This window comes from Corvus cornix, chromosome 22, assembly GCF_000738735.6.
Source record: "Corvus cornix cornix isolate S_Up_H32 chromosome 22, ASM73873v5, whole genome shotgun sequence".
Taxonomy (NCBI): domain Eukaryota; kingdom Metazoa; phylum Chordata; class Aves; order Passeriformes; family Corvidae; genus Corvus; species Corvus cornix.
The window spans coordinates 1311817-1323934 of record NC_046351.1 but is presented as its reverse complement, the minus strand read 5'-3'; the positions used below and the strand labels follow the sequence as shown (position 1 = coordinate 1323934).

The following is a 12118-nucleotide window of genomic DNA, read 5'->3' as shown; positions in this document are numbered from 1 at the left end:
CCAGCTGTGCCCGGGAGAACTCGCAGGGGACATCCCTGTCCCTCAGAGGTCACAGCCGAGCTCAGCAGCACCAGGAAGAGCGAGGGCAGCATCCCTGAGGCCACAAACACCCCAGGGAATTCTTAGGAATGCCCAGGGAAGTCAAAACCTCATCCCTGGAGGCCCAAAGGCCCAGCCCTGGGCCCCTCCTGCCATTAAAGCAGGTGATGGTTCCACCTCGTTTTCTTTTCAAACCCCTCCCGAAACTGCTGCTGAGGACGAGCTGTGCCTGCCTTGCCCTCTCCCTGGCACAAACCTGGCACTGGAGCCGTGCCGGGATGCTGGGAGGGCACCAGGAAATCTCAGACCTTGCTCCTGCAGGAGACTCGAGCAGCAAGGAGCAGCAAGGCCGGATAATCCTAGGGAAAAGTCATTTCCTGGGGACAGCCAGAGCTCCCTCGGGGGCAGGTTGAGCAGGACCAGGGTGGCTCCGGAAGCACCTGGGGGAGGTTCTGGGGGGGCAAAGAGAAGGAGCCCAGCTGGAGCATCCCCCGGCCGGGGGTCCCCGCTCTGGGCCAGCCCCGCTCCAGCTGCCGCAGGAGCAGCGCGGATCGCCGGCCTAATGAGCGCACGCAAATGAGCCCCGAGGCGGCAAGAAGGCGATTTGCATCTCCTTGAAACGCCGGGTGCCACGGGCCCGGTGCCTGGCTGTGCGTGGGGGCAGAGCCAGCCCCAAACCTCCTCCGCCCACCGGGGCTGGTGTGACAGAGAACGGCACGGCTCGCAGGGCCGGGGGGCGCGGAGGCAGAGCCGCTTTTGATGTGCAAATGAGCCCGCAGCTCTGCCCACCAGCCCGGCCCCGGCCCTGCCTCGCATCTGCCACCGGCGCGGAGCCCCCGGGGCGGGGAGGGACCCGCCCGGCGCTGTCCCCTGCCCTCCCCAGCGAGGGGACAGCTGGTGCGTGCCCGTGGCAGGGACCGGCTGCCGTCCCTCGGCGAGGGCTGAGCCCCCGGGCGCTGCTCGTTACTCATTAGGGGATAAAGAGCTGAATTAGAAAAGGCGGCGGCAGCTGGGAGAGCAGCGCGGCCCTTGGAGCCGGTACCCTGCTGTCCCGCTGTCCCCGCGCCGGGACAGTGCCAGGAGCTGGCACAGCACTGCCAGGGGACAGACGGACAGAGGGACAGCCCCACAGCCGGCCCTGAGCAGCCTTTGTTCATCCCACAACGCTGAGCAGCGCGGGGGGAAGCGCAGTGCTGAGCCCCAGGGCCTGCCGAGGGGGGACGCAAAGCCGGGTTTGTTCATTCCTGGCTTTGCCATTCCCGGGCTTTCCAAAGCTGGCTTTGCTATTCCTGTTTTCCAGGGCCCTGGGCCAGGCTTGAGCTGTTCCCACCTGGGACAGGGCCTGTCCTAACCCTGGGCCCTGCCCGGGGTGACAGCAGTGCCCAGGGGAGGGAACAGGGCTGGGGTCACTGACTGAGCCCCCCTCCCCAGTGCTGATCACATCAAAAATCCCAACCAAACTCGGGCCTAAAGCTCGTTTTCCAGGAGTTTCAGGTTTCCAAGCTTCCTCCAGCACACACTGCCCGTGGAGAGGGAGGGATGTGGGGACAGAGGGATCACAGCCCCTGTGCATTCCTGCAAAGCCGGCCGAGGCTGAAGGTCAGACCCTCCTCCTCCTCCTCCTCAGCCCCCAGCTCCAGGGACCCTCAGTCCACAACAAAGCTGCTCCATTCCTATTCCCAGGATCATCCCAGGCCCTGCTGAACAGCCAAAGGGATTTTCCAACCCCGCAATCACCGCAGCTCCCGTTTGTTCAACACCTTCCATATTTAATTTATTTAGAGGTTCTCTACATTAAAGTATTTTCATGCCAACGCTTTCCGCCCTCCCGTCCTGAGCTCAGGAAAAAGAGACTGGACACAGCTTTGGGTGGAATGCACTGGAATAAAGTTGCTGTTGCAGCCACAGAGAACACGGAACAAACCAGAGAACTGCACACGGGAGACGTCAGGGAAAGCTGGAATTAGCACATTCCAGTCATGTTAGCACCTTCCCAGACGGCACTGGAGGCGTGCAGGGAGGTGCAACATGCTCTGGTGAGCCAGACCAGAGCTCAGACTACAGGAAAGCCTGGAAAAAGCATGGAATTGTGCCAGCAGCAGTGGGCCCAGAGCCTCGGCTGAACCCGTCGGAAAAGGAACAACACGGAATTGCCCAGCCAAGATTGCAGAGTTTGGGAATGCTGAGCTCAGGGCTGAGGCAAATCTGTGCCTGGAGTGCAAACCACAACAGCTTCAGCCATGGCACAGGCCCAGCACACCTCGAGCAGGTTCAAAATATCCTTTCTCACACTGAAAGCTGCCTTTTTGGTTAACTCCTGTTACCTTGTGTAGTGCAGGCCACTGAGCTCGCTCCAGCACACTTGGGCCAGGTTTTAGGTTGGTTTTCACCTCTCAGGATCCCCTTCAGCAGCAGCACAAAGCCCTGAATTACCAACAGCTGTGGTGACACTGCTGAGCTGCTGGTTCTGTCTGGCATCTCCAGAATTCAACCAAAGAAGGGTTAAGGAGGAAATTTACTCTGTAAACTCAAAATTTAAAATGTAATTCAGTAATTAAGCTTTATCCTGCTGCTGTCAGGTAGCGCCTCACTGGCCTTTGTCCTCGGAAAGGACAAGGACTTTTCCACCTTTGCCATTGGGAGAGTCCCCAGTGTCACTTCCCTGTGTGCTCAGTTCACACAACCCTTCCAGAATGTGCAGCCCTGGTTAAAAACCGGCATTTTCACAGAGCAATGTTGTCCTGCAAGCCCCATTTCCTCTCTCGTTTTTCTAACCCACGGCTTCAAAGTGAAGATTTGCAATTCCTGCTCATGCTCAGCCTTGAAAACCCTACAAAAGGCTCAGTTCAAAGCCCAAACCCCGTGGTAGTTATTGCACATTTTCAGAGCTGGCCTAAACATCCTCCTGAAGATCCAGGCTTTGGGAGAAGGGATATTTTCCAAGCTGCTCTCAGTGGGAACACTGCCACAGGTGTCACCTGCTGCTGGTTCGGGCTGGGAGGGCGACAGGGGAACACCAACACATGGAAAAGGAAACCAAACCAGCATTGCACGGGGCAGGGGCACAGGGAGTCGTGCTAGTGCTTGGCATCCCGAGGGTAGAACTCAGCCAGGGTGCTCTGGGGGATCCTCTTGAGCATCTCCTTGGGGAAGATCCTGAGGAGCTGCCAGCCGATGTCCAGGGTCTCGTACACGGTGCGGTTCTCGTAGGGCCCTGGGGGGACAGCCACGGCGGGGATGTGGGGCAGGGAATGCCACAGGCAGCCCTGGGACGAGCCAGGGAGGTGCTGGGATCCTTACCCTGGGCAATGAAGTTCTTCTCAAACTTCTGCAGGAACTCCAGGTACAGGAGATCGTCCGAGGTCAGGGCTTCCTCACCCACCACGGCCTTCATGGCCTGCACGTCCTTGCCGATGGCGTAGCAGGCGTACTGGGATGGGAACAGGGCTTGACCCGGCTCAGGAACCCATGGAACATCTGCCAGGGGCCTTAAACATCACCTCATCCCCCCCCCCCGCCATGGCAGGGACACCTCCCACCGTCCCAGGTTATCCCAACCTGGCCTTGGACACTGCCAGGGGTGGGGCAGCCACAGCTTCTCTGGGAATTCCAGCCCAGCCCCTCACAGCCAGCAATTCCTTCCCAATATCCCATCCAGCCCTGCCCTCTGGCAGTGGGAAGCCATTCCCTGTGTCCTGTCCCTCCATCCCTTGGCCCCAGTCCTGCCCCAGCTCTCCTGGAGTCCCTTTAGGCTCTAAGGTCTCCCTGGAGCTTCTCCAGGTGAACACTCCCAGCTTGGCTGCTCCCTCCTCTCTAATCACCCACAATTCCTGTTCAAACTCAAAACTCCTCACTGCACACTCAGCCAAGGCTTTAAAGCAGCCTCAGGAATGTTCTGGATCCCAACCACTCCTGGCCTTTCCAGGCTGGGCAGCCAAAGGCGTGCTGGAAACCAGCCCCTGTTGCCAGAGGAATGTTTTACCCACCAGCTGGTTGGACACATCTGCGTGGTCCTTCCTGGTCATCCCCTCGCCGATGGCCGACTTCATCAGCCGGGACAGGGAGGGCAGGACATTGATGGGGGGGTAAATCTGGGGGAAAACCACACAGGGATTACCATGAAGCCTTAAAAAATGAGAGCAACCTTCTGCACGTTGTGAGCAGCGTGGCACACACCTGCCTGTTGTGCAGCTGCCTGTCCACGTAGATCTGGCCCTCAGTGATGTATCCAGTCAAGTCAGGGATGGGATGAGTGATATCTGTGGAAAAAAACCAGTTCAGTAGTTTTTAGCCCTTTTATATTCATTTTAGCACTGAGCTGCAGCTTTTTGTTACCAGGTGACTTCATCAATTATTCCCCTCCACAACTCCTTGAGTGCTCTTGGATCGGGGCTATGAGCACCAAGCCTGATGCCTCAAAGGCAAAGCACTTTTAGTAGAAGCAGCCAAAAAGTGAAATATTAAAGAAACCTAAAGGCCACAGGACTGCTGTGCTGCTGTGTGCCCCAAAGAAGGCAGGGTGCCCTGAGGGAGCCCCTCTAAGTGCTGCTCCTGAGAACAAGGGACCAAAACTCACCGTCGTTGGGCATGGTGAGGATGGGGATCTGGGTGATGGAGCCATTCCTGCCCTCCACTCGCCCGGCACGCTCATAGATGGTGGCCAGGTCTGTGTACATGTAGCCAGGGAAGCCACGGCGCCCAGGCACCTCCTCCCGAGCTGCTGACACCTGGAACAGCCACAAAAACATTCCCAAGGAGTCAGATCCCGCCCAGGCAGCCGCTGCCTCCCCGGGTTTGTGCACCAGGCACCTCGAGCAGCTCTTCCTGCCAAGTGCAGCCACAAATCCCCCTCAGGTGTTTGTCAGCGCAGCCATGTGTGACAGGACAAGACAAATCTAAAATTAGGGCATCAAACTGCTGATTCATGGAATTATGGAGTGGTTTGGGTTGGAAGGAAACTAAAATAGCATCCAGTGCCATGGCAGGGACACCTCCCACTATCCCAGGCTGCTCCAAGCCCTGTCCAACCTGGCCTTGGGCACTTCCAGGAGTGGAATTGCCACCAGTGAAATAAATCCCAGCCAATCGAGGATTAACTCTCATCCTCACCGGCTGTTCCCAAACATTCCAATGAATATTAATCACAACAGCTCGAGCAGCAGCTTCGCTTCTCACTTCTCACCACCACCCCTTTCTGCCAGCACCCAGCCTGGTAACAAACACATTAATTAACATGTTAATGACCACACACCTCTCTGAGGGCCTCAGCATAGGAGCTCATGTCTGTCAGGATGACCAGCACGTGCTTCTCGCACTGGTAAGCCAGGAACTCTGCCGTGGTCAGGGCCAGGCGGGGCTGTGATGATGCGCTCGATGCTGGAACACAACCCTGCCCTCAGTGGGGGCTGCCAGGGACACTTGGGAGCCACATGGAGCTTCCAGGCACCACCTGGAGCACCACCAGCATTTCCTCTGCACCTTTGCTGCCACAAAAGCCCACCACAAGTGGCACCCCCACAGCTGGTTTGTTCTTCCCAGCTTTCCCCCAGCGCAGGGAGTGGCCACTCACGTGGGATCGTTGGCCAGGTTCAGGAACAGGCACACGTTGTCCATGGAGCCGTTCTCCTCGAAGTCTGACTTGAAGAACCGAGCGGTTTCCATGTTCACCTAAAGCACAGCGCCAAGGCCTCAGTTCCGGGTTTGCCCTGGCACATTCTGCACCCTGTTAAGGGCTGATGGCCTCATTAATAACCCACAGCAAAGATCTCCATCAGGAAGCCTCCTCTACGCTCCCAGAGTGAGCAGCTTCTGGAATTCCAGGCTGGAGATCAAGTTTGAGGCACTTTCTCCAGATCAGACACGCTTTGTTAGAATCAGGGAATGGTTTGGGTTGGAAGGGACCCTAAAACCCCTCCAGTGCCACCCCCTGCCATGGGCAGGGACACTTCCCACTATCCCAGGGTGCTCCAAGCCCCATCCAACCTTGGACACCTCCAGGGATGGGGCAGCCACAGCTTCTCTGGGCACCCTGTGCCAGAGCCAGATTCCAGCACTTCTGACTTTTGGGATTTTCACCCATCCTTTAATTCCGTACACACAAAACCCACTCAGACTCCAGCCACTCTCAGGACCCTCCCTAATTCCTCCAGCCCCGTTTTCCCCCAGCACTGTGGGCTCACCCCCATAGCAGCAAAGACGATGGCAAAGTTCTCCTCGCTGTAATCCATCACATCTTTGGATTTCTTCACCAAGCCAGCCTGGCGACAGATCTGAGCTGCAATCTAGGCAAGAAATACTCCAGGGTTTGCATTTGATGCTGTTCCACAGCCCAGAATTAGATTTAGTTTTGACTCCCACAAGGCTTGGAGCAGCTCTGAGGCCTCACCTCGTTGTGGGGCAGCCCAGCAGCTGAGAAAATGGGGATTTTCTGGCCCCTGGCAATACTGTTCATGCCATCTATGGCCGAAATTCCAGTCTGGATCATTTCCTCGGGATAGATCCGACACTGGGGGTTGATTGGCTGGCCTGTGGGATTTTTGAAGAGAACACAATGTTACTCCCTGCACATACTGGAAGCTTTATCAAAGAGCCCCTGATAAAGGGGTACAAGCCCCACTGTGACACCAACAGATCTTCAGCTGCACCTGATCACACCTGAGCCTTTCAAACCCCCCAAGACTCTGATGTTACATGTTCATGTCAGGGGTAAGAATGATTTAAAACCCCGCCAGGTTATCAGCTTTTCATCTTTAGATGTCATAGAACTAAGTCTATAAATAATAAAGAACAGCTTCCAAACGTTACAGAAAATCTTCTGCTACCTCATGTCCCTGCACTTGGGTGATTTGATGCCACACACAATCAAAAATAAGATGAAGCTCCTCCTAAGTTAGATCTTGTGTGCTACACCAAATATATAAATTCAGAAAGCTGAAACACCCGGGTTGCATTTACCCCCAACCAGAAAAGGATTAAGAACGAACCCATAATGTCCAGGAAATCCTCAGCCAAGACAATGGGGCCTCTGTCTATGGGTTTTCCTGATCCATTGAACACTCTGCCTACAGAAACAACAATAAAAACATAAACTCTTGTGAAAATCAGGTAATTTGGGATAAATCTGTTCATTCCTCACACCCATGTGTGAATCCTCACCAAGCATGTCCTCTGAGACCGGGGTTCGCAGGATGTCCCCGGTGAACTCACAGGAGGTTTTCTTGGCATCAATTCCTGAAGTGCCTTCAAATACCTGCAAATACAGCAGAAAAAATAAAAATAAACCCCAGGGCAGAAGTTTTGAGCTTCACAAAATAACTCCTGAATGCTGTTTCACCTGGAGCCCCCTTTCCTGCTCTGGAAAGGGCTTCAAGAGCAAAGTGCTGGCACAAAACACCACAAAACCCTGCTTTTAACAAAATTCATGAATTGTATCAGCAACAACCACCAAACATGGTGCAATTCCTTTGATCTCAAGTGTTTCCCTCTGCCAAGCTCTTCAGGTAAAATAATGTGAACAAGAAACAGCTTTTCAGGAGACATACCAGCACCCACATAGCACAGGGCTGATCTGGAACCCAATACTGCAAACTCCAGGGGATTCCTTTAATCCAGCAGCAGAGGAATCCAGTGGGATGGAAATAAAAAAATCACTGTGCACCGTCAGAAATCCCCTAAAATTATTGATGCCATCTGCACGTGGAATAAGCAGGCGATTTACTGTCTCCATTTAAAAAGAGCTCATCACCAGACAGGTTTGATTCGGTCCAGGGCTCACCCTGACTAATGAAATATGGAAAAAGAGCCTCCTGCTCCTACCTGAACCACAGCCTTGGAGCCGCTGACTTCCAGCACCTGCCCACTCCTCCTGGTGCCATCAGGCAGGGTCAGGTGCACGATCTCGGCGTACCTGGGGAACTTCAGGGGAAAAAGAGGGAGGAGGGAAGGCATTAAACTGCACAGCAGCAGCCAGCAAACAAAAATCACCACCTCTGAGCCTAGAAACTCCTCAGTTTTAAGAATAATTTAGCATCAGAACAAAACTGCTTCCCAAGGTATTAGATCTCCCAGGCTAAAGCTATTTTTATAGGAATAAGCAGCATCTGCAGGGTTGGAGCTGCAGAAGGAGCTGTCAGAATCAGTTCTGAAGATCCTGGGAGTCCCAAATGGTGACAGAAAGCCCCAGTGCAGCATTTGACAAGTAGAAAAACCTGCAGCAGCTGTTTGCCCTCCAGAGCAGCGTGAAAAGAAGCCAGAGCTGTCCACAGCTTCCTTTTCCAGAGCACTGATGTGGAAACAGAAAGGTCAGGAACAAAGCAAACAGGTTCATCTCAGCTTGGAATTTAAACAGCATTCTGGGGGGTTTGGTAAAACTCAAACTCTGTTTCCTTTCTTTCCCCAGCACCTCTCCCTTTCCTCCAGCCTTAGAGCAATTCCCACCTTCCCATTTATCCCAGCAGCCAGAAATGGGTCGAAATCGCTCCATGGAATTTCCCAGCAGTGTGGATTTCACCTTTCCCAGCTTTTCCTGTCAACTCTCCCTCAAAAAGCTTCATTAACAGCTGGGATTTACCTTCACTTGATCCAGGATAACCAGGGGTCCGTTCACACCCGACACAGTTTTGTAAGCTGGAAAATACACAAGGCATGAGTCAGGCACTTCCTCAGGAATATTCCAGATCCCGTTTCTCCATTTCATCCCTCTCACCGGGCTCGGGTTTAGCAGCTTTGGGGTCTGATTTCTGTTTATTCTGAACTCCACAAGAAGGATTAGGTGCAGGATTGGGTGTCCAGCATTTTTGCTGCTTCCTACAAAGCCCTGCAGGGGACACTGATGTGATCCCGGTGTTTTCCTGGCCATCACAGGAATTCCCTGCTCAGGTTGGAGGGGGCTTGGAGCACCCTGGGACAGTGGGAAGTGTCCCTGCCCATGGCAGGGGTGGCCCTGGATGGGCTTTAAGGCCCTTCCAAGCCAAACCATTCCATGATTCCAAGGGAGGATTTTGCTGCCAGCCCAGGGAAAAAGCATCACTTGACCTGCTGATGAAGGAAACCCTGAGTCACAGCTCCCTCAGGGTCACGAGGAGCAGCTGGGACTGTTCCTCCCTGGTCCCCAGGAGGGGAAGTGGGGGAGTGGAGCCATCCAGACCCCAGCCAGGATCACCAATTCCATCAGCACCAGGGAGGCACGGAGGCTGCTGCAGGCCTGGCAGCTCCCCAGGTGTTGTGTGCACTGTCAACAGCTCTGTGTTTACACTGCAATAAAACAGCTGAAACTGTTGCAATGTGAGATCTTAACGGGCAAAAACCAACCTGCATCAGCTCCGGGCTCAGGGGAGCTGGGATTAAACCTGAATTTCTCAATTTTACTCCTAAAATCCTTCTAAACACCCTGAGACAGAACCCTGTCCCTTAATTACTCCTCATCAGCAGCAGCAGCTGGGCCACTCCTGTGCCCTGAGCAGGGAGATCACCCAGGCATTATCCAGGAGGAAGAATCAGCTCAGAGCCTGAGGGTTTGCAGCCCACAGCAAGTGGAAAACCTGACCCTGAGTGAAGCATTTCGTCCCATGACTGTCTCATGAGCGCTTCTTTCTCAAGCAGCCTCTCGCTTCCCGCTCTGTCCATGAGAAAACATTTCCTGGGCACCAATCAGCACCAGCTCCCCACAAGAGCAGCTCAGCAGCCCCTCAGAATTCCCCTTTGCACCAGGATCAACCAGTTCCACGACAAACCAAACAACTTGAAACATTTTCCATCCCCAGCTTGATGCCAGTTCAGGGAAAAGCTAGAATCTACGTGGAAAAACCTGGATTGAGGATGGAGTCACCTTGGCTCCGACCCTGACAGAAGCCTCCGCTCCACAGTAAAGACTTAAAGGGAGGCTGGAATTGAAATGGTGGATTTGGCTTCCAAACCTGACGGATATTTCCAAAGGATCCATCACCCAGAAGCTCCTGGGCAGCACCTTGCAGGTCCTGGTGCTATTTAGGGCACAGGTAGTCATTTTATGTAATTGGTTCCAGAAAAAACGTCTTCACACACTCTGATTGCTCCCCACCGCGCTGCAATAAAGGGAGTTTACCAAAGTCCTGCATTTCCCCTTTTTCACCCGATTTCTCAATTCAGTGTTAAAGGAACAGACTCCATCCCACCGCCACCATTTCCAGTTCCCGGTATAAAGGCCGGCTTTTTACGAAGGACACGGGACAGCCCGTGTCACCAGCGGGCTGGGCTGCACAACTCCCCGCGCTGCCGGGGGTAATTAAGGTTGTTAATTAACAGCCCGACCCCAGACTGTTCTGAGGGGATGGGCGAGCCTGGGGCTGCGGCCTGCCCGGGCCCAGCGCTGCGGCCCGGCCGGTGCGCGGCCCCCGAGCAGGGCCAACCCCCCCCTCCCCGCAGCCCCCCGGGTCCCCCGCACTCACTGAGGCGCGGCTGGGACAGGAAGTCGCGGGTCAGAGCCGCCGCCTGCTCGCGGGGCCCGCCGGGCCCGGCGCCGTTCACGGCCCCGCGCAGCGCCCGCACCGCCGCCATGTCGGACCGGCTGCTGAGGGGGCGCGCGCGCATGCGCGGTTATAGCGGGGAGGACACGCCCCCTCCCGCCTGGCCACGCCCACCGCGGCCGGGGCGGGGCCGGAGCTGTCCCGGGTCCTGAAAGGGAAAGGAAAAGGGACAAGGAGAGGAAAAGGAAAAGGAAAAGGGACAAGGAAAAGGAAAAGGAAAAGGAAAAGGAAAAGGAAAAGGAAAAGGAAAAGGAAAAGGAAAAGGAAAAGGAAAAGGAAAAGGAAAAGGAAAAGGAAAAGGAAAAGGGACAAGGAAAGGAAAAGGAAAGGAAAAGGAAAAGGAAAAGGAAAAGGAAAAGGAAAAGGAAAAGGAAAAGGGACAAGGAAAGGAAAAGAGAAAAGGAAAGGAAAAGGGACAAGGAAAGGAAAAGGAAAAGGAAAAGGAAAAGGAAAAGGGACAAGGAAAGGAAAAGAGACAAGGAAAGGAAAAGGAAAAGGGACAAGGAAAGGAAAAGGGACAAGGAAAGGGAACGAAAAGGGACAAGGAAAGGAAACGGGACAAGGAAATGAAAAGGGACAAGGAAAGGAAAATGAAAGAAAAAGGGACAAAGAAAGGAAAAGGGACAAGGAAAGGAAAAGGGAGGAGGAAACAGAACGAGAAGGGGAAGGGGAAAATGAAGAGGAAGGGGAAGGGGAAGAGGAAGAGGAAGAGGAAGGGGAAGGGGAAGGGGAAGAAAAAGAGGAAGAGGAAGAGGAAGAGGAAGAGGAAGGGGAAGAGGAAGGGGAATAGGAAAAGGAAGAGGAAAAGGAAGGGGAAGGGGAGAAGGAAAAGGAAGAGGAAAGGGAAGAGGAAGAGGAAGAGGAAGGGGAAGAGGAAGGGGAATAGGAAAAGGAAGAGGAAAAGGAAGGGGAAGGGGAGAAGGAAAAGGAAGAGGAAAGGGAAGAGGAAGAGGAAGAGGAAGGAGAAGGGGAAGAGGAAGAGGAAGAAGAAGATGAAGGGGAAGGGGAAGGGGAAAAGGAAGAAGAAGAGGAAGGGGAAGAGGAAGAGGAAGAGGAAGAGGAAGAGGAAGAGGAAGAGAGGGAGAGGTTAATGGATAAGAATAAAAAAATGAATAGTCAAAAGGGGAAAGGTATGAGGAAAAAGGAAAAGAGAAAAGAGGAAGAGGAAAATAAGGGAAAGGAAAGAAGAAAAATAAAAGAGAAAAAGAGAGAAAGGTAAAACTAATAAGAGATGGAAAAATAGAGAAAAAGAAGAATAAAAAACAAAAGGAAGAAAAAGGGAAAGAAAGTGAGAAAGACGCAGCAGTGAGTCAGAACGGATCGGGGTCAGAAGCCAATCCCCTCCCTCCTGCTGGCTCAGAACTGCAAATATTTGGGGCAAATACGAGTGCAAAGAGATCTGGGTGATTCTGTGCTGCTCGGGGGAGCAGCCAAGCCGAGGTGCTGAGGGAAACGAAACCTCCCGAGGAGGGAGCAAAGAGAATAAATAATTCCAGAGAAAGGATTAAATTAAGAAAAGGATTAAATTAAGAAAAAGAGGGAGTAAAAAGTAAAAAAAGAGAAAGAGGAAGGTCCCC

General features: G+C 53.7%; 1 protein-coding gene across 1 annotated transcript; it reads right to left on the bottom strand.

Annotated features, from left to right (window-relative positions):
* Positions 1 to 1787: 1787 nt before the first annotated feature.
* Positions 1788 to 10587, bottom strand: ATP6V1B2 (ATPase H+ transporting V1 subunit B2). The gene is given in 15 exon segments (XM_039564244.1): positions 1788 to 3253; positions 3340 to 3469; positions 4026 to 4130; positions 4216 to 4298; positions 4616 to 4766; positions 5291 to 5395; positions 5397 to 5415; positions 5609 to 5706; positions 6219 to 6320; positions 6425 to 6564; positions 7023 to 7100; positions 7195 to 7288; positions 7855 to 7953; positions 8609 to 8664; positions 10464 to 10587. Coding segments are annotated over 15 exon segments (1506 nt in total). The 5' UTR covers positions 10573 to 10587; the 3' UTR covers positions 1788 to 3116.
* Between the last annotated feature and the right edge of the window lie 1531 nt (positions 10588 to 12118).